At 31.8% G+C, this 22,394-nt stretch overlaps 1 protein-coding gene across 1 annotated transcript in view; it reads right to left on the reverse strand.

Annotated features, from left to right (window-relative positions):
- Positions 1–7,375: 7,375 nt before the first annotated feature.
- Positions 7,376–22,394, reverse strand: part of LOC118197825 (eukaryotic translation initiation factor 3 subunit F-1-like) — a 42,383-nt gene continuing 27,364 nt past the window's right edge. Inside the window, exons 7-8 of the mRNA XM_035369364.2 lie at positions 13,305–13,418; positions 7,376–7,487 (exon numbers count right to left, since the gene is read on the reverse strand). Of these exons, the coding sequence (XP_035225255.2) occupies positions 7,410–7,487; positions 13,305–13,418 (192 nt within the window). The 3' untranslated portion in view covers positions 7,376–7,409. The remainder of the gene's footprint in view (positions 7,488–13,304; positions 13,419–22,394) is intronic.

The following is a 22,394-nucleotide window of genomic DNA, read 5'->3' on the forward strand; positions in this document are numbered from 1 at the left end:
ATGGGAATTGGGTATTGATTGGGACACAATTTTGCCCAGCTATTTGAGTGAAAAATTTAAAACTTGGTACTTTGAAATTGAAGTTATTCTCAACTTGTGTATTCCTAGAAAATACATATTAAATTATGAATGTGTAAATTTCGATAAAATAGAGCTTTTTGTCTTTTGTGACGCCAGCCTCAAGGGATATGGAGCTGTTACATATTTTCGTGATCCTGATTCTTGCTGTATGTCTTGTTCTTTCAAAGAGCCGTGTATCCCCACTTAAAAAATTAACCTTGCCTCGCTTAGAACTTATGGGAGCCATTATTGCCGCAAGAATCGTTAAATATTTAAGGAAATTATTTAATATCCAAGAAGATAATGTATTTTGTTTTAGTGACTCTAAAATTGTTCTTCATTCGATCAGGGGTACTGCTGATAAATGGAAACCCTTTGTTGCTAATCGTGTACGTGAAATACAAGATGCTGTATCACCTTCGCAAAGGAAATACTGTAAGGGAAATGACAATCCGGCTGACATAGTTTCATGTGGATTAAGAGCTTCTGACCTAGTGGAAAATAAACTTTGGTTCAATGAACCAGCGTGGTTAAAAGGGAAAAATGTACCTTCATCATCTTTTGATCCTTTGATCGAGCCTATGGTGGAAGAGGTACAGGTAGAACAGCGTCAAACTACTGTATGTTCTGTTATTAGCCAAGAGGCTGAATTTGAATTGACATCCAGGTTTTAAGATTCTGCCACAATATTAAACCTATATCTTTAAAACTCAAGGGTTTTTTTAACAGTTCAAGAATTGGATAAGGCAAGCAATTTGATTTTTAAAATCATACAAAATTCCGAATTTAGAGAAGAAATTAGACTTTTGAAAGCAGGGAAGAAATTGAATCTCAGCAGTAAAATCCTGAAATTAAATCTTTTTCTTGATAGAGAAGAAATCCTTAGAGTCGGTGGTAGACTCTGTAACTCGAATCTTTCAGAAAACACAAAGTATCCAATCATTCTTCCCAAAAGTCACCAAGTTACTGAATTGATAGTCAAACACTTTCACGGAGGAGCCACATTAACATTATCTGATCTGTGACAGAAATATTGGATCGTTAATGGCCGAGAAATTAAGAAAAATAATTTGGAAATATATAAAATGTTTTAAAAATCAAACAAGCATATCCAGTCAGATAATGGGCAACCTACCTGCTTCTCGCGTATTGCCGAATAGAACATTCTCGAATACAGGACTAGATTTTGCACGCCCCTTTTTAATTAAAGCTAGGAAAGGAAGAGGAGGAACGAGATATAAATGTTACGTTTGCCTTTACATATGCTTCACCACAAAGGCGATTCACCTAGAAGTAGTCAGTGATCTAACAACTGAAGCATTCCTAGCATCTCTGAAAAGATTTGTGTCACGCAGAGGAAAACCCAAGAAAATCTTTTCCGATAGAGGAACCAACTTTGTTGGGGCTGATCGAGAATTAAGAAGATACATGGCTACACTTTCCTCTGAGGAAGCATTTCAAAACTACCTGAGCGGTGAAAATATTCAATGGATCTTCAATCCTCCTGCTGCCCCTCACCCCCTCACTTTGGAGGCCTTTGGGAGGCTGGAGTGAAACAAATGAAGATTCACTTAAAGCGAACTATTGGGACCCAGGTTCTGACATACGAAGAATTTCACACCTTAATTACACAAATCGAGGCGTGTTTGAATTCCAGGCCAATAGTTTCCATCTCATCTGACCCTGAAAATTTTAATCCTTTAACGCCTGGACATTTCCTAATTGGGACTACATTAACAGAAATTCCTGAACCTGATCTTACAAATAATAAGCTAACCCCTGCTGAAAGATGGAAATTGACACAGCAAATTTTCCAGAGCTTTTGGAAATGTTGGTCTAGAGATTATCTTTCACAATTTCAAGGGCGTACCAAATGGTTGAGGGATAAACCAAATTTAGCCCTCAATGACTTAGTCTTGATAAAGGACGAAAATTTGCCTCCATTAAAGTGGCGACTTGGACGAGTAATTGAACTATATCCTGGTGCTGATGGAAAAGTTCGTGTTGTGAAACTAAAAATTTTATTGGGCGAAATTATTTTCCTATACATAAACTTTCCCGCTTACCATTGAATGAATAAGACTCTTAAAAAAAAAAAAAAAAAACATTAATTGTATATTCATAATTTGTGTCTTTATTATTATTATTAATTCAATTATGTTTCAGATTCAGAGAATGGACCACAATTGTGGATTATGGTAATTTAGCAGTTTCATTTTCAGATTCAGAGAATGGACCACAATTGTGGATTATGGTAATTTAGCAGTTTCATTATTTTGTTTTCCTTCTAGAGATTGTAAGTATGTTTTATTTGTAAACTTTTGTGCTAAATTTAATGTTGTTATTCAATTTAAATTTGTCATTATGCATTTTTATTTTATATGATATACTGTTGAACTTTTGGAAAACTTGTTTAAATCTAAAATTGAAGATCTTTATAATAATGTTGTAATGAACCAATGTTCATCGGGGCGGAGTATGTTCTTTTTGGTAGATAGGTGGCGCTCTTGATGCGCGCCGATGAAAAATATTCCTCTTGACGCTTGAACATGAAGAATGACGCATGTCATATTTATTTGATGTTTGATTATGTTTCATGGCCACTATAGGCGGAAGTAATATAAGTTTATCGTTAATAAATGTTATTTCTATGTTCTGTGAGATCTTGAAGTTTTGATTTGAAATTCTAATGCTCTCCCAACCTTGACTCCTGAAACGAAACGATCTTTGAAATTATGACTCATGAAGAGAGACACCATACAATGGCCGTTATTTAAAAGATATAATTTTTTTAAAAAATAACGTTTCTAAATGGCATGGAATGTAGATTTAAAAAAGAAATAAAAAAATTTTTTGCTTTATGTGGTTTGGTTTTTATTGACATCCCAAATAGTACCTATCATTTTGCCGCACCTTGTATTTATGCAAAGTAAATAAATGACGATGAAACTATCAGTAGGCACCAAGGTGTCGGATGTCTATGCATCATCAAAGAAAACGGACTTGCGAGACTATCCCACTTGGTACAGAAAATCGGTGCCAGACAGTGGCTCAGCTGATAGCCTAATACAATGCATGTCCAAGTGCTTCAAAACAACAGTTCAGCAGACACTGTTGGATATGGGACTGTGCAACAATCTCACTTATGTGCCTCTGCTAACCAAGCATCATTGTCATTTACTCCTACAATGGGTTTGGGAATAACGAGGCTCGACCATGGATAAATGGAAGACAGTTGCCTAGTCGGATGAATCATGATTTCTCAGTAATCACGTCAGCGGTCATTTTGGGATACATAGTCTTCCAGGCGAACATTTGCTCCTCCTCCGTACAGCAGGTAATACACACGTTGATAGTGACAGTATTATGCTTTGGGGAATTATGGTAATTGGAATGCTCTCATGGGTGGCTCTGGGACCCTTAATTGTGATAGAACAGACTATGAAAGCTGTGGACTATCTGAACATAACTGCAGATCAGTTGCACCCTTACATGGCATCTCTCTTTCCAACTGAAAATGAAATCTTCCACTATAACAAAGGCAGATGGACATTTTACGGAGTTTTAAATGTATAGCAATGCAGTTGTCATACAAATGCATTAAACTGAAAGGAAATTTATGGAAATTTTTTTCAAAGTAAAAAACACAGCACGATTTGAATTTCAGAAATGAATAACAGTTAGCTGAGACTATGCTAACAACAATTCCAAAGTTTTTTTTAATGGCACTCAATGAAATTAAAAAAAGCACCCCACCCATCAATATTTTTTTATAATGCAGGACATAGTGAAACGATAGCAAAAAATATCAGGGAAATGTTTGTTGCAAAGGATTGCCAATGTCTAAACCATATTATCTCTCTTATGAAATTTTTAAGAATTACATGCAAATAAAATATAAGATTGTATTTTTAAAATTTTAATTATGCAAATAAGTTTTAAACTCTGCAAGTCAAATGAAATCCTAGTTCAGAAATTTTTGATAATGGGTAAAATATGATGCGAAACAAAACTGAGAGTGAACTACAAAAATTGCTAGTAAAAGTTGAAGATTTTTTAAATCACCTAAGCCTTTATCACTACTATTTGGAAACATACTGGATGTTGTCAGCATGCAGTTCAAAATGCTATTAAGTGTGGAACATTAATGTCAGTAGAAAGTGTTCTACATGGCCATATGTTTATATGTAAGGATGAATCACTGTCACGCATACATATTCCACAGAATAGGCTGCTATTTACTCAGATAAAAATCAGTACGAGATTCTCATGATACAAATAAATAACTTCCAGATGTTTGATAAACAACTCATACATCGAATGTTATAAAAGAAAAAAAAAAATCTATCAGTAAAGGAAATTTACAAATGACATTAACACATTAGTGTTTACGAAATTTTTACTTTTACTGAAACAGTGTTTCCACCCCACAGCCACTTATTTTGTGATGAAAAATTTCACTTAATTGGACCAAATAGATTTCATTCTTAGCATGAGATTAAAATGCCCACCACAACATCTCTAAAGAGCAATCAAGAGCACTGCATTTTTTTACAGGTTCTTCAACTCAACGAAATGCACAAGCTTATGTGTAGTTGCTAGAATTTTTTTCATGTAGATAAATTAAATATGAAGGAAACTGCATACTTCAAAGTGATATGTTATCTCTCTGTGCATCAAGTAGTACAAATTTAAAAAATGTTATATTCAGAAAAATAAAAGAAAGTGGTATCAACAAAATACTGAAGATCTTTACACTTTTCTGACCTCAATCTAATGCAAAAATTAATGATGTTGCCACAGCCAGAGATGGTTACCATATCCTACTAAAAATTGATAAATGTATTTAAATTAATGCCATACAGCACTTCCAAACTTTTACAAAACTGAAATGATTACAAAAATTGCTAGTATTTAGACTTTTCAATTTACATTATGCAATTTATGTTGGCTTTTAAAATGCTTTATTATTTTGTTAGGCCCTGTTCCTCTCCATATAATTTTACACAAATATAATTCAAAATTTATGAATATTGTAAAATAAATTTATAAAATAATATTTTATTATTCTATGGTTTTTCTTCCCCTGCAATTCCTTGAACATATTTAGCAATATCATATAATTCTCTCTCATATTGTAATAAAACATTACCCACTAGTTATACATAAGAAATTGCCTTCTTTTCCAATTTCATATGTGCATGTAGACCAATAGACTTTATATATGTTTATATGCACAGGACAGTTTTTATGGTTACTTTTCTCTGAAGTCTGGAATTTCTTAAAAAATATTTACTTGTAATGAAAGGACTTTCATTTTCCAGAAATTACCCACAAAGCAAGCTTCTTTAGTTGTTGAGTTGGATTTCTTTAAATCCTTTCATATTCACAAAAATTTGCCTTAATTAGATTGGAACTAACATCATTATAATGATGTTAGTTCCAATCTAATTGTTCCTTTTTTTTTAATAAATGTTAATATCTTAGCTCTTTCCTGTTTTGTTTCCCATGATAGATGGCATTATATTCATTTTCTCTTTGCTCTGCTGATTGATTTCTACATGCACTTAGTTTTTTTTTTTTTTTTTGTTCTTGAAAATGTGGAACCTTTGCCAGACTTCGTTCAAAATCTACATCAGATTAGATATCTCTTTTACCTAAATTTAAACTTTATATTGGCGTGTTTCTCCTATTCCAGTTAATCATGTGAAATAAAAATTCTTATGATTGGACTACAAAAGAATTCTTATGATTGGACTTCAAGCTGAAATGAATAATGACATTATTTACACAAATTAATCATGTCACTGATGATGTTGTTTATATATTTTAAAAGTACATTAGAACAGAATTTTATGTTAAATATACATTTATGTTAAGTATTTGCTGTTTGTATATCAGCTTAAATCAAAATATTGAAATGGCTATCTCCATTAAAAAGACATTTTGCTAAAAACTATTCAATAACATTCAAATTACAATTTTCAGAATAGTAATGTCTTTTTTTAATTTTTAGTTCTTTACTGCAAAAATGTGATACAAAGACAAGTTTATTATAATAAAAAATATAAAGACAAATTTAGTTATTTAAAGCACCTTTTGTAGTCCAATCATAAGAATTTTTATTTCACATGATTAACTGGAATAGGAGAAACACGCCAATATAAAGTTTAAATTTAGGTAAAAGAGATATCTAATCTGATGTAGATTTTGAACGAAGTCTGGCAAAGGTTTCACATTTTCAAGAACAAAAAAAAACTAAGTGCATGTAGAAATCAATCAGCAGAGCAAAGAGAAAATGAATATAATGCCATCTATCATGGGAAACAAAACAGGAAAGAGCTAAAATATTAACATTTATTAAAAAAAAAAAAAAAAAGAGGAACAATTAATGATGTTAGTTCCAATCTAATTAAGGCAAATTTTTGTGAATATGAAAGGATTTAAAGAAATCCAACTCAACAACTAAAGAAGCTTGCTTTGTGGGTAATTTCTGGAAAATGAAAGTCCTTTCATTACAAGTCAACTCTATGAGTGGTAAATGAAGATATGAAAATTTCTTTCTTTCTTTCTTTTTTTTTTAAACACAGGATTCATGTTTGTTGATAGAAAATTTTAACACAAATTTTAAATGTAGCCAATACATGTCAAACTACACTGAAAAAAAAACTATATAAAATTCTCAATTTAAATGAGAGATGATTTTTAAGACCAAATAATAAAAAAAGTAATTTTATAATTATTTAACAAAAGAGAATTTAATTTTTAGACATACCAAAAAAAATATGCAGACACATTCTCAATAAAAGAATTGATTAAAATTTTAAAAAAAGGAGCAGAAGAAGAAAAAGTTTGAGAACAAATTAAATTTAACCATGTCTGATGCACACCTGCATTTCCAAAGCACAAAAATTTTGACATTTTCAGTTTTTAAAGTAAACAAAGTACATCAGCACAGACATTCTCATTAAAGACTAATACTATAAACCAAAGATAAAAATTATGACAATTATAATAGATGCCTAGAAGAATAATAACTGTCTTTGGAAAGCATAAATAATGTGTAAGTAAATTCGTAAAATAATGTTATAAGGGCATACATTTTACACTGTTGCGATAAAAGTCAGAAAACATGCTGATCAAATACGGACAAATATTTTCTAAATATTTAATATAATTGCTTTCTATTTAAAAAAAATAAAAATTCTTTTTTTCAATCAAGTTAGAGAAAATGCAATAGTTTTATATATATATATATATATATATATATTCATTTGTATTTCATATAAAATTTTGCAATAAAAGAGCACAAATGTAAATTCATTAAACAGAAATTTATTCTCATTTTTTTACAAGAAGCTAATTTTTTCATGCAATGCCAGTTGGCTCCTTGTGAGTTGAGACAAGTATATAACCATCAATAAATCCTGGGAAGAAAAGAAAACGAAATTTAAAACAATAAAAGAAAATTGCCAAATACAATTAAAGTGTAATTTTTTGTGCAATTCCATTTTTCTATAATTCCATGCATACATAAAAATACGCTGTTATACTTAACAATTACAACAGTTTATATTTTATCCCCCCACACACAAAAAGCACTCTCCAAGCATCTTTAACTTTATTTATAAGTTTCATAATACATTATGTCAGTAAAATAACTGAAATCTGTTACTAAAATCAAAAATTTTAAACCAAAAGCTATTAATAAACATATATTACTCAATTTTTAATAAAATTAAATGCTGAAAAATAAACAAATGTATGACCAGGAACTAATGCAGCCAATAACTTAAAATATTCTTCAGTATACATATTTCTAAAATATTAAAAATATCATAGATTATAATGAAAAATTCAATCAACTTTTACAGAACTATATAATAAAATATGAAAAACTAACATTATAAATTTAAACAAATTTCCTAATAAAAGTATCATACAGATGGGGTATACATCTGCTGTGTCATTTTAAGTATAGAAAATAATTTGCAACAATTTAATTTATAATGCATTACAAATTAAAAAGAATAGGAATTAAATCTATCTCAAAGGAAAGAAAATTAATTACATACATCTCAGAAGGATAAGAACAGCAAAAACAGTTATTTATGTTACTGTTAATAATTATTTTTGATTTTTTATTTATTATCTACTCATTTCTACGCTGACTTTTAAAATTATATTTAATTTGTTATTACAATGCCTTAAATTGTTTTCAATTTATTTGCAGGTGCACAAATAATTTTATCTTTCATTTAGTTAAACACTTTTTTTTAACTGTAAAATTTAAAACATGGATTATTTTAGTTCATTATTTATTCAGGCTCATACACATTTCTGCATATGGAAATTAAGTACTTTTAAAGACCACTAAATTAAGAACCTATTAACAGAGGGAATTTAATAAACAAAATAAAAACAAAAAAAAGCAATTATCGATACCTGAATTTCACTTTTGTAATATCATTCTTGTTGGTACGCAAATAGTGATGGACTGTTGCCAATAGCGCAATAAACATTATGAACTGGAAACCTTGAAAAGGAGTTAAATGTGTAACTCGCTTATTCTTTGCTTCCTTTTCTCACTCCTTCAGGAAAGGACAGTGATATGACACTCTCTATTATATAACTCCCTTTTTCGATGTGTATTTGAATACTACCAAATCTTAATCTATTTTCATGTAAATAAAATGTGTTTCAGTTACAATTTCCGTCTACAATCTTTTTTGGATTATAAGTTAATTAGCTATCATCTCGCTTGAAACTGTGCTAGATACAAGGTAAGAGGAATAATTTTGCTCTCTACTTTTATTAAATTTGTTGTGAAATTTCAAGACTATAAAAATGTTTTACAACAAAAGATTATGAGTCTGAGGGAAAGATCTAGCTTAATTTAATAACAATAATAAAGAAAAAAAAACTGTAAAAGCTAAACTGTAGTTTCATATCAGAACTGAAATTTCCATAAACCATAAAAAAATTTTCATGAATTTTCTGATTGTTCCCATCCTTATGAAAAATCACTAACTGATAAGCAATTTTATACATTTGCAAAAATGTTTGACTTGGTTTCATAAACAGTAATAACAAGGAGCATTTAATAACAAACAGGAAATTTCACGAGCGAAAACAAATTTATATGCCCAATATCTAAAGTTTTACAGCCAGAAGATAAAATGGAAAAGCAAAATTTGGTTAAATATAAGGCAGATGATCTTCAGCAAATGATGGCTAAGCAAGCATATAAATTCGTGCACACTGCGCAAAAAAAGGGGGGGCAGTTCTATATCTCTGGTTCTACTGGGCCGATTGACGAAATTTAACTTGCGTTTTTCACGTCTCGAAAGTGCAATTTAGGATAAGCATTAGATTTATATATAGCATTGTTCTAACATCAGTATTTTGACACAAAATCGGACTTTTTCTGATATAACATACCAATTTGTTTCCATACTTCAATTCTACGACTCAAATTACGCCAAGTTTTGTAAAAAAATCGCACAAGCAGTTTTTAAAATATCAGCCCTCAAAATTTTAGCTCCTCAACGTTAATTGAGTTTGGTATATACTGATTAATCTCTCCTTTTTTATTAAGCTTATTTGATTCTTACTTTCACATTTGGAAAGTCAGAATTCCAAATAAAATTCACCCTTTTTTATGATTTACTTTTAAAATTTGTATTTTTAAATAATTTTTATAAATTTTTCAAAAAAAATTGAATTATAAGATATAAAATTTTTACCATCATCTTAAAGTAGACATATTTATTTCTAAGTAGACCTGCAAAAAATTACAATTTTTTATTCAAAACTTCCAAAAATATATGTGAATTTATATATTGGCACGTTCTGAAATTTGGCATTTTTGTTGAAAGCAATAAAACATCAGATGTGGTTTAAACACACTAAAATTATTTGGAAGTAGAAACGATGTGACTTTTTTTCCGCTTTTTTCCCAGATGTGACACAATGTTAAAAGGTAGGAATAAGGTGCCTTTTTCCCCACTACGGCATAATGGAATGGAAAGGAAAACTCGTTGCCATATATTAAGAAGTTAACCAAGTGAATTATTCTTGGCCAAACTGAAAAAATTTCGCCAAGCTAAATTTTACAAAATTTAATATCTGGGCATAATTTGAGTCGTAGAATCGAAATATGGATAAAAATTGGTATGTTATTTCAGAAAAAGTCCGATCTGTGTCAAAATACTTATGTTAGAACAGTGCTATATATATATATATATATATCATACTTGCCAACCTCTAAAGATTAAAATTCAGAAGATTTCACCAAAATTCAGAAGAACACAAAGAATTAATATCATGCTTTGATATTAAAAAAAATAAAAATAAAATAAAAAATTATACAAATAGAAAAAAGAAAATTGTACATACATTAGTAAATCTCAATTAAGTCATAACTAAAAAATTTATTAGGAAATTTAAAACAAGAACTTAATGTTACACAAAAAAATTATTGCAATGAATTTAGAGTTCATTTTTTGGCTTTAGCCAAAAATTCTTTGGAAAATTTCCTGTCACAACAATTAGTTTCCTCATAACATTTAGCAATTAAAATGTTTTCTAGAGTTTTTGGTGAAATTGAAGAACGAAACATAGTTTTGTTTTTCTTCACAACACTGAAGACTCTCTCGCACTCAACATTACTGTGTGGAATTACGAGAATAGCACATAAAACTCTTGCTAGTCTATCATATTTTGGTGTTCCATCAGCTCTTTTTATTCTTTTTAAGGTACCAACGAGGACATCAAGTCTATCTTCTCCAGAACTGGCAAAGTCTTCAAACTGTGCAGCAGAAAATTGGTTCTGTAGTTCATCTAAAGCATCATTATGGCATTCATTTTCTTTAATTGTTAACAAAAATGGAAATTTATCAATAAAAAAACGAATCTTTTCAAAAAATGAATTTTCAATTTGTTTCAAATTTGCCACTTCAGCATTTAAAAGAACTTCATTTTGCAAAGAAAACTTCCTTACAATGTAATCACAGACTGAGGAAAAGTACTTTCTAACACATTGAAAAAATTCTTTTTTCTCATGATCTTTCAAAGAATTTACAAGTTCCCTGGTTTGATTTCCAATTATAAGATCATTGTCATCCTTTTGATTTGCCAAACTATTATAGGCAGCACGAATCAACACACTATTTTTCACAATGGACGTTTTACAAACTTAGTATAAAGTTCTTTCAAAAGATCATTAAGAATTTGGATAAGCAGGGAAGATTTTGGCGAAGCTGAATGTAGAAGGGTATTTACACTTTCAAAAATCTTAATGGTACTTAACACAAAACTACAATATGCTTTGTTCAAATCCGAAGAAAGAAGATAGAAAATCCTTTCCTCCCGGCTAATAAAAGACTGTTTCTTCTTCCCTTCAACTTCTTTAACAAAGTTGACCTTCGAGGAGTCTTCTAAGCATTTTCTTTTTACAGGGTTTGATTCTGTGTGTTGGCTTTTCCCTTTTAAAGCATTTTGATTAGAAGCAAAGTTGGTTTTCAGAATCTTATATGCCGACAAATTTGATGGGATCTGTGGTTTCGTTTTGGTCTCTTCGTGGAAATATTTTAGCAATGCATCCCTTTTTCCAGATAGAAAAACACATCAATCAAAAGCTGGTCAATATTTAATGGTAAAACAGCTGCAGCTTTTTCTGCTGCCAAATTAATTAAGTGGCATGGGCATCCAATAACAATTAATTCATTTTGTTCTTTTTTGAGGAAAGAGACTACACCCTTTTTGTCACCCACCATGACATGAGCATTATCTGCACCAAATGAAATGCAGTTTGATATTGGGATGTTAAGTTGTTTCAACTCATTAATTACCAAGGAGGCAATATTTCCCCCCGTAGCGTCTCCATTTAACAATGGAAGACGCAAAAGATGAGTTTTCATTTCATTAGAAACATCACAGAAATATGTGACAACGATGGGGTAAAGCTTCCAATCGCTGTTGTTGCTGCCATTGATTGACACCGAAAATGCTGAATTCTGTGGTGCAGCTATCGTTTTACTTTGTGCATCGCAAGCAATTTCGTTCACAATAGAAGGTGTTTTCGTGCGAGCACAAGCATATTTCTGAGCAATCTGGGAGCCGGGAAACATCTGTCTGAAAAGTTGACCGGCGTGATCGGCAGCGCTTAGCGGCACATTACATACTATGAGGAATGCAGTAAACAAACACTCTGCCAAAATGACATCGGCATCCGAATTCGAAAAAAAAATCCTCCACTTTCTTTGACGTTGTCGAAGCCGAAGCATTAACTTCATGCTTTTTAGACTTAACATGCTTCACAATGTCGCTTCTTCCACCGTGATTTATTATGAAGTCACACACGCACACGTTGCAAAATGCATAGTTATTTCTTTTGAAGGATTCTTTAATTGTTGGAAATTCGGCTTTGTAGGCAGGCCGAAAATATTGAGAATACGGTTTTTTTTAACTCATTTCGTAACAACGACGTATTAAGAAAATTCGTAGCACATGCAAACAAACAAAAAAAAAAAAAACAGAATGCGACAATCCATGCTTGCTGAGTCTGAGCTGAGTAATTTCCTTACTGCCGAAGCGAACGCGAAAAAAATAATCTGCCGTCCACAAAGAAAAGAGTGGGAGAAACAAGTTCAGCGCATTGGATTGGCTGGTTAAGCGGCGAGTTGGGAGAAACCGCAGGTTACTAGATTCGAAGTAGTCAGTAGTTGGCGGTAAAACGCGATGCAATTGGCAAAAATCGCTGAATTGGCGAAAAATTCTAAAATTTCGACAAAAATCACTAAAAACACTTGAAAAAGGAAAAAAATCGTAAAAAATGGATTACGATCGTAAAATCGTAAAAACAAACGCATTTTCAAAAAAATTACGAAAAATTCGTAAAAGTTGGCAGGTATGATATATATATATATATCCTAAGTCGTGTTTTTGAGACATGAAAAATGCAATTTGAATTTTGTCAATCGTCACGGGAGATATAAAACTGTTCCTTTTTTTTTGCGCAGTGTACATTCAAATCTATGTGTGATATGCACATCATGGATGGCCACTGTCACAGAAGTACTTGGACATCTGTTAAAAACATGGAAATTCTACCAAATATGGTAATCATGGGTACAGATAATCAGAAAGTACTTTCACTTATGACAAATTCCATTCACTGAAAATTACCAAATTTTATGAATAATCTGAAAAATATATTAGATTAAACTTCTCTCTCAACATACTTTCATATTTGAATTCAGCATGTCTTGAAACTCCTCTGGACTCATTTGTGGCACACTCTGTACAATGTCCATTAATGTCCGTCCCACTGAATTATCTGGAGGCTTTCTATTTGCCTAAAAGAGGAAACATTTTAATTATTATTACTAAATTTATATATTCAAAAGCACATTTCTAAATAAAGTTAAGTTTTAGAAAATCTTCTTTCACATAATGTATACACCATAATTATTTTAACAGAAAGCAGGCATAATTACAATACTTTGTGTTACAAAAGATAAATGACAGACTAAAAAATCATTACATACTATCATTACATAAACGCTGAACTTAAAATCTATAAATATATGTGAATAACTAAAAATTCTAAAAAGATAATATATATAAAAAAATCCAAGAGAGGGAAATTCAAATCTTCAACCATTTTTATTATTATTATTATTCAAATCTTTTGAATCCTAACATAAAATTCCCTTAATGCATCAAATAAAAACTTCAGTAAGATTAATTTTATTCATGTTCCATAGAAATTCTCTTTAACACTTTCCGACCAGGATGGCCATTATAAAGGCCACAGTATTTCTAATATGAAAGAATGCGGGTGGTGTCTATACTGGATATGCCTTTTCTCGCTATTTTCAAAACTAAGAGACTCGGGTAAAATGCCAAATTTGATGTTCTTGGAGACTTAACCATTTCACATATCTCTGTATGAAGGATCTTGTTTTCTTTTAATTTCCTATTCTCTTCTTGTTAGTTCAGAGTTCACAGCAGTCATATTTGCACATCAAAAATTAATTTTACATTTTTTGGAATGTTCTGATTGCATAGGGTACATGTACTTACATTATATATAATTATCTACTAGAACAGAAAAATTTACAAACAAGAATAATTTTAAAAAGAGTTTTTTGTGCACCCTAAACTGGAAAGTATCTAGACATTTCTTGCAAAGGGTTAAACATGAGGGTAAGGTGAAAAGTTCTCGGCCTGACAATGAAAGACTGCAACTTTCAGTTAAAAAAAGATTTTATTTTCCTACACAAGCTCCCTCCCTTGACTTCAACATACTTGGTCCAGCATTTCTCCAATATCAGTATTCCTTCCCGTAAGTGAGAGTCTGGAAGTTTGTGCAAATATTAATCTTGGACCCCCTCAACTTCTTCATTGGATGTGAAGTGCTTCCCAGAAACAAATTTTTTCAAGTTTGGGAACATATGAAAGTTTGTGAGTGCCAAATCGGGAGAATAGGGGGGTGACCGAGCAAATCGTACCCTAAATCCTGCAGTTTTCCCATCGACAATGCACCCTTGTGCACAGGCGCGTTGTCCTGCTGAAAGATGATTTTTTTCTTCTTCAAGCTAAGCCTTTTCTCGCAAATTTTGGCATCCAGCTGGTCAAGAAGGATGAAGTAATATTCGCCTGTAACTGTTCTCCTTTTTGCAAAGTAATCAATGAATAGGATCCCTTTCGCATCACAAAACACACTGTCCATGACCTTTCCAGCAGATGTGATTGACTTCGCTTTCTTTAGTGCTGAACCGCCGGCTTCCATCCACTGCTTGGACTGCTGTTTTGTTTCTGGCGTATAGTGATGGACCCAAGTCTCGTCCATGGTGACAAATCGCTGCACAAAATTGGTAAGATCCCTGTTGAATAAGTCCAAAGATTGCTGCGAAAATTGTTTGTGCAGCAAATGCAACACCCATCATGCGAACAGCTTTTGCATCCCTAATTCTTTATGCAAGATGTTTCGCACGCTTTCCAACAATATCCCCACAGTTTCAGCTATCTCGGACACCTTCACTCGCCTATCGTCCAACACGATATCATGCACTCTTTCAGTGATTTTTGGTTGTGGTTTTTGGCTGCGCTTCACTTAGGCCATCTTCGAGGAATGTGCGACCATGTTTAAATTCAGCAGCCCACTTTTAATGGTTGACATGGAAGGAGGAGAGTCCCCATAAACTTTTGTCAACTTCAGATGAATTTCCTTAGGTCTTAAGCCATTCAAAACGAAGAATTTTATGACTGTGCGATATTCAAGTTTATCCATTTTATCGAATAACACGTAAGACATCTACTGCAAAAATTCGTGTAAACGATCTACTTGAGAGAACAAGTTGAAACTTGTCATACAAACAAATGACACCAGCACTCAAGCAGGAAACAAATTTTTGGTGATTTAAGCATTATTTTTTGGTCAGGCCGAGAAATTTTCATCTTGCGCTCATATATAATAAATATATAATATCATCATCAGTATACTAAAATCACATTAATTTTTTTTTCTTCAATTTCCACAATTACTGTAGTATTCGTTTAGAAAGTGATTTCTTAAAATCTTTAGGGAAAATTCAGATGTAACATCAAATTTTTAAAAAAAAGGTGGATAAAAATAACTATGAAACAAAATAGTTATAGGAACTTTATAATATAATTTTACTGTCAGGGTAAAATTAAAGTATCAAAGGGAAGAGAAACATGCAAATGTTAAAATTAAAAAATAGGCAAGGGGGGTGTCCGCCGATAACATCGCAGAGAAAACAACGCAAGGCGAAAACGTTGTGCTACAAAACATCGCGGGAGAAAACATCGCAGTTCTAAAACATCGTCGTCGAAAATATCGTGGTAAAAAATAAAGTATCTACAAATCATTGCATGACGATAACATCGCAGACATGCTTTTTTTCAGGTTTTAATAATTGTAAATGGATATTCCCATAATGATTTGTGAGCGCAAGATGTAAAGAAGGATAATTTTTACTTCCACATTTTTTTACTAACTAATAAATTTTTGCTGAAAAAGTAAGAAGGGAACTTAAACATAGAAAATTAAATGCAACTTATAGATTATACTTTTCATGAAAAATTACCAGTAAAAACTTTATAAAAAATTATTTATTAATGGCCTTTGTTAGTTAACTATGTTGGTTTAAAATTAAGTGCTATAAGTTGCATTAATTTTCTATGCTTAAGTTTCCATTTTATTTTCTCAGCAAAAATTTATTGATTAATAAAAAATATGAAAGTAAAAATTTTTTTTTTTTTCCATCTTGCCCACACAAATCATTACGGGAATATCCATTTACAGTTATCAAAGCCTGAAAAAAGCGTGTCTACGATGTTATCGACATGCGATGATTTGTAGATACTTTATTTTTTACCGCGATATTTTCGACGACGATGTTTTTGAACCGCTTTATATTCGACGACGATGTTTTGTACCACAATGTTTTAGAACTGTGATGTTTTGTAGCACGACGTTTTCGCCTTGCGTTGTTTTCTCCGTGACGTTTTCGTCAGCGATGTTTTTGGCTGTAACCCAAGGGGGGAGGGAAAAAAAGGAACCTTAGTTTGGTATTAAGTGTTCAATTAATAACTTAATTGATGATGGACCTGTAATGAATGCTTTCAATATAAGTTGAGTGTTATTCCAAATTTAAGATAAAACTTTGAAAGGAGGTTGGTTTAATTTCAAAAGAGATTTTTTTTATAAACATTTTCTTATAAACATTATAAGGGCACTTTATTTTATGAGGTAACACTGAATTATTATTATACACTGTCCAGACAAGAAAGTGGTTATTGAATCTACTGCCATACCAAAGGGCCAGGATTCAAATCCTTCATAGCAGGCAACGGTGGCCTACTTATTAGGTGTTATATGTATTTTTTCCCACATTTCATTTAAAATTATTGAACTGAAATAAATCTACTTCGTTGACAGCACATAAACCCCAAGAGAATAAATGCAATCTTTAAAATTCACTATATTTACTATAGCGACAATTTGGCACTAGGTTCACTTAACAGCATTACATCTCATTAATTTTATAACTCAGAAAGCACAAAAATTATATCATCTGAAGAATTATCTAATCATTGTCACATGTTCTGCTCAAATACTATAATAAATTTAAAACGATTCATAAAAGAAATTAAACAAATAATAAATAAATAGTTTTTCACAGACAATTCAGCGCCGCTTACCTAAATGCACATGTGATACTCGTAAACATTCTCCTCTGTCCGAAACAGATTGACGACAGTATTTTCTGCTAATATGAACCACTTATTTCCCCGAATTTCATTAGAGATATATTTTTTATTCAATTAACTCAGTTCTCACTTCATGGCAAGGCAAAAATAATAAAAACTCAAAATATCTTCATTAAAAATTAAAAGACATACAAAAATATAAAACACCAAATACAGTAAAAAAAAAAAAAAAAAAAAAAAAAAAAACTTTTACCATTAAAATTACAGTTTCTATGCAAAAACAAGTAAATCAGTCAGTGGGCAAGAAGATAGATTTTTTGGTGCACAAAACTGAAAGTTTACTTTAGGTCTCAACTTCACAAAAAGACATTGAAGGCGTAAAAACTGATTTAATTTGTTGTGGATGCTATGCTGAGTCAATATATAGGATAATTTAATAACTTAAATGATAATTCTAGAATGGATTAAGCATAATTTAATTCGCAATAATAAAAGAAGACATTACTTTGCTGTAATGAAGATTAGTTTCTCAAGATTGGCAACAAATAAACTATTCTGCTAAGTTTCAAATGTAAACAAATATGGCTGCTATGGTGAAAAAATTAGGCTTAGCCGTACTTAAACAACTTGTTGATAATTCTACAACTATAATATGCAGGTTAACTAAAGGCATAAAAACCTTAACTTGAAGATAAGAACAACACAATTCAATCACTTTTAAAGCAAAAAATGCACAATTTACAAATATATAAGAATAAAGAAACTGAGCTGCTCACTGAGCCGAGTAACAAAGTAGATATATATATACAGGTAGGCCTCTTACAACACGGCATCCTGTAACACGGTTTCACTATAACGCGATTTATAAATTGCTAGAATCTTCCTATAACACGGCTTTGCTCTAACACGATAAGAAAAGTGCCCAAGCAATCAGAAGAAATTCAACGAACTCCACACGAAGTTCTTCCATATTGTGCAAAGCACCCATATAGTCATTTAACACATAAGAATCCTTGATTTGTAAGTTCTGCCAGTTGTCTTCCAAGATCGGTAGCCATAAGAAATGTCCTCATATGACTTGTATGAACAAATGTCCCAGATAACAATGAAGAAACCTCACTATCACAGAAGGTGAACAATATAAGGTTACAATAAGTGCCCTAAAACACACAACCTGCATGTTCGGCTTCCAAAATTCGAATCCTCGTCTCCATGGTCTGAAAACAAAAGCGTCTCACGCTGTTGGTCGGCAGTCTGCATCGAGCCACTGTGTGTTAAATAATAACTTTTTAGTCTTTAAGACATTAAGTTTCAGTCCCCAAACATGTTCAATAAAGATTAAAAAAAAAAAAAAAAAATCATTTAAGAGGAAATTCATTTCTTTAGAAGTACAGATACAAATCTTGGACCGTCTTTTAAATGAAGAAAAGGCATCTCACATTGAAAAAAGTTTTAATTGGAATGAAGAAACAGTTTTGACTATTAAGAAGAATGAAAAAGAAAAACGAAGTGCAGTTGCTGCAGGATCTTTGACATCTGCAAAACGTGTAGTTCACCCTCGGGGGTGACAATAATTGAGAAGATGGAAAAGACACTCAGCATTTGGATTGATGATAGCTGTTAAAAAAAAATTTCATTGGTTGGTAATATCATTAAACAAAAAGCACTCAAAATTTTCAAGCACCTCAAAGAACATGGAGAACCCTCTGCCAACCCAGATTTTCTGGTAAGTAAAGATTGGTTCAAAAATTTCAAAAAGCGTTTTGCAATTCATAGCATAAGAATTTAAGGAGAATCTGCATCAGCTGATTATGAAGCTGCTAGGACGTTTCCTGAAAAATTTCAAAATGTTATAAAAGAACAAGGGTTCAAGTTTTTGATGCCGAAAAAAACTGGGCTTTGGTGGAATAAAAGTGTCTAGTAGAACCTTTATATCGAAATAGATAAAACCTGCATCTTCATTTAAAGGTGTCTAAAAATTGTCTAACGCTATTTTTGTATTTTTCTGCAGTATGACTTTGGATTTTATGACAAAACCCTTGTTAGTTTATAGATCTTTAAATCCTCATGCACTTAAAAGCATAAATAAAAACACCTTACCGGTGTATTGGCAAGCAAACCCAAGAGCTCCAGTAGATGGGAATATAGTATTTAAAGATCGGTTTTTAAATTGTTTTGTGCCAGACACTGAATGTTATTTAAGGCAGAAAAATTTGAGCTTCAAGGCTCTATTACTATTAGATAATGCTCCATGTCACCCACAAGATTTGAATCTTCCCAATATCAAAACACTGTTCCTACCACCTAACACTACTCCAACCATTGGATCAAGATACTATTTATACCTTTAAAACATATTACATAAGAAGAGCATTACAGTAGATTTTAAACGCAGCCGATTCAAAATCGATTAATGTAATGGAAGCTTGGAAGACATTTTCAATCAAGAACTGAATGGACATCGACCTATGTCACTGAATGAACTGAAAGCATCAATGGTAAATGCATTTAAATGTTATCAGAAGAAGATAGGGCTATCTTCAGTTGAACTAGAAAATGTGCGTGAATCGTCAGAAAATGAAACTGTGGCATATTAGAACTTGCTAAATTAATCAGAAACGAAGGTTTTGTGAACATGGCTATTGAGGATATTCAAGATTTATTAGTGGAAGAAGAAATTGACAAAGATTTGATAGAAATGGCATCTGAAGCTGCAGATCAAATCGATTATGAGGACACTACCACTGATGAAGACTGTGAAGTTAATAATTTAACATTAAAAAAATTAAAAGAAGGTCTACGCCTAGCTGAAAATCTCGAGTTATTTTCTTGAGTGCAGGCAGACCCTTCTGCTGAAACAAGCTGAAAATTCAAAAGAGATCTGCAAAACTGTCTAGCTCTATATCGAGAAATTTAAAATGAATCAGTAAGAACTAGTAAGCAAAGTAAAATTACAAATTTTTAAAGACGGAAGAAAATGCCAGAACTTTAAATGATGCAAGAAATTCTGAAAGTGAAAGCGATATTATTCATGAAAAAACGCTCTCTGTTGATTATATTGAGCAATGAAAATGAAGAAATTTATTAAACTAAAGTTGTGTTAAATAAAAATATGTAATATTTTTTGTTGTGTTGTACATACATATATATTTTAATAAAAATTAAGTAGTTTATGTATAATTAAAAATAATTACTTTTAATAAGTTTTTTGGAACGTAACCCCCCTTTTATACTGTCTCTGGGTCTCGTACAACATGGTTTCACACAACACGGCATTTTCTAGGAACCCATCTAATTTGTTATACGAGGGTTACCTGTACATATATTTAAATATACTTTGGTGCAGCCGATTGCAGTCCAAAAGGGTGCATATCTACATGTTATAACTGTCCCACATACAAAATTTCAACATTCTGAGGCTATTCGGTTTTGAGTTATGCAATAATACGCATATACGTACGCATGTACGTACAAACGCCACAAATAAATCTTTTCTGAATCCATTTTAAATCAGTTTTATAATTTGTTTTGGGGAAAAGTTCTTTATTCTGTCCTTACATACAGATGTCATGCAAAAACATCATTAAATTGCATCCGATAGTGATCAAAATGGATATTTTCCTTGAAATGTAGTGCCTGGAAATTTTCGTGATTACAATACTTCTTTTACGTCATACAAGGAAGTAAAAAGGAAGGAACATAAAAATAAATCTAGGTAGCTGATAGATAGGCATTACTTCTTCTCTATGAAAATGTGTTTCTAAAACTAAAACAGAAAACAAATAACACAGCAAAAAAATAGGATGTTTAACTGGAATTACTAGCTACAAAAGAACTTCATCTCTGAGACAACAGCATCACAAAATGCAAACAAACGAATCTCCTAACGAAAAAACACTCAACATTTTGACATCTGGCATCTTTTCTGCAACCAACTTTTAGATTAAGACACAATAACACGCCGAATAAATACTGATTCAGAAGTCAAACAACAAAAATCAGCGTTAATTCACAAAATTTTCACAGGACTAGTTTCGATGGTTTTACCGAACCATCATCTTCAGCTGCAAAACTGCAAATGAACAAGATAGGAAATAATGTTTAGATAAGATAAGAAAGCCTGGACAAGAATAAGCAAGTGGCGCCATCTGTTGGCGAAACCAGAACTAAAACATAATTTCTCTAAAAGCCGAAGGCAAATTTGGATTGGAATTAGGATCGTTAACTAGAACAGAAAGATTTTTATGAATGTGAAATGCCTCTAGAAAATCAAGTTCTCCAATGGAAGATGTTTTTTGAATAATTTTGGCAGCAGAAAAATTGAAAGTGTGATTTTCGGACTAACAATGTTGAGCAACAGAAGACTTCTGTGTTTCCTTTTTTCTAACATATGCCTCATGTTCTTTGACGCGAAATTTTAAGGCTCTCTTAGTTTGACCAATGTAAATTAAACCGCACTGGCAAGGAATCCTATAAATACCCCAGGAATTCATATCCGGAATGGGGTCCTTGAGTATAGAAGTTGGAATTTTATAGATGGGAGAGTAAACAACCCGAAAGTTAAATTTCTGCAAAATATGTGCAACTTTATAGCTAATTGATGGAAAGAAGGGAATGACAACAGAATTTTTATAATCTCCTAAAATAAGAGTGTGGCTTTTAGTGTGTTGAGATGAGAATTTTTTAACTGCTTGATTAATAATGTCTTCTTTCCATCAATTAGCTATAAAGTTGCACATATTTTGCAGAAATTTAACTTTCGGGTTGTTTACTCTCCCATCAATAAAATTCCAACTTCTATACTCAAGGACCCCATTCCGGATATGAATTCCTGGGGTATTTATAGGATTCCTTGCCAGTGCGGTTTAATTTACATTGGCCAAACTAAGAGAGCCTTAAAATTTCGCGTCAAAGAACATGAGGCATATGTTAGAAAAAAGGAAACACAGAAGTCTTCTGTTGCTCAACATAGTTGGTCCGAAAATCACACTTTCAATTTTTCTGCTGCCAAAATTATTCAAAAAACATCTTCCATTGGAGAACTGGATTTTCTAGAGGCATTTCACATTCATAAAAATCTTTCTGTTCTA

The sequence above is a fragment of the Stegodyphus dumicola genome, chromosome 2, assembly GCF_044657685.1.
Source record: "Stegodyphus dumicola isolate Sdum_Otavi_A_Nest chromosome 2, ASM4465768v1".
Taxonomy (NCBI): Eukaryota; Metazoa; Arthropoda; class Arachnida; order Araneae; family Eresidae; genus Stegodyphus; species Stegodyphus dumicola.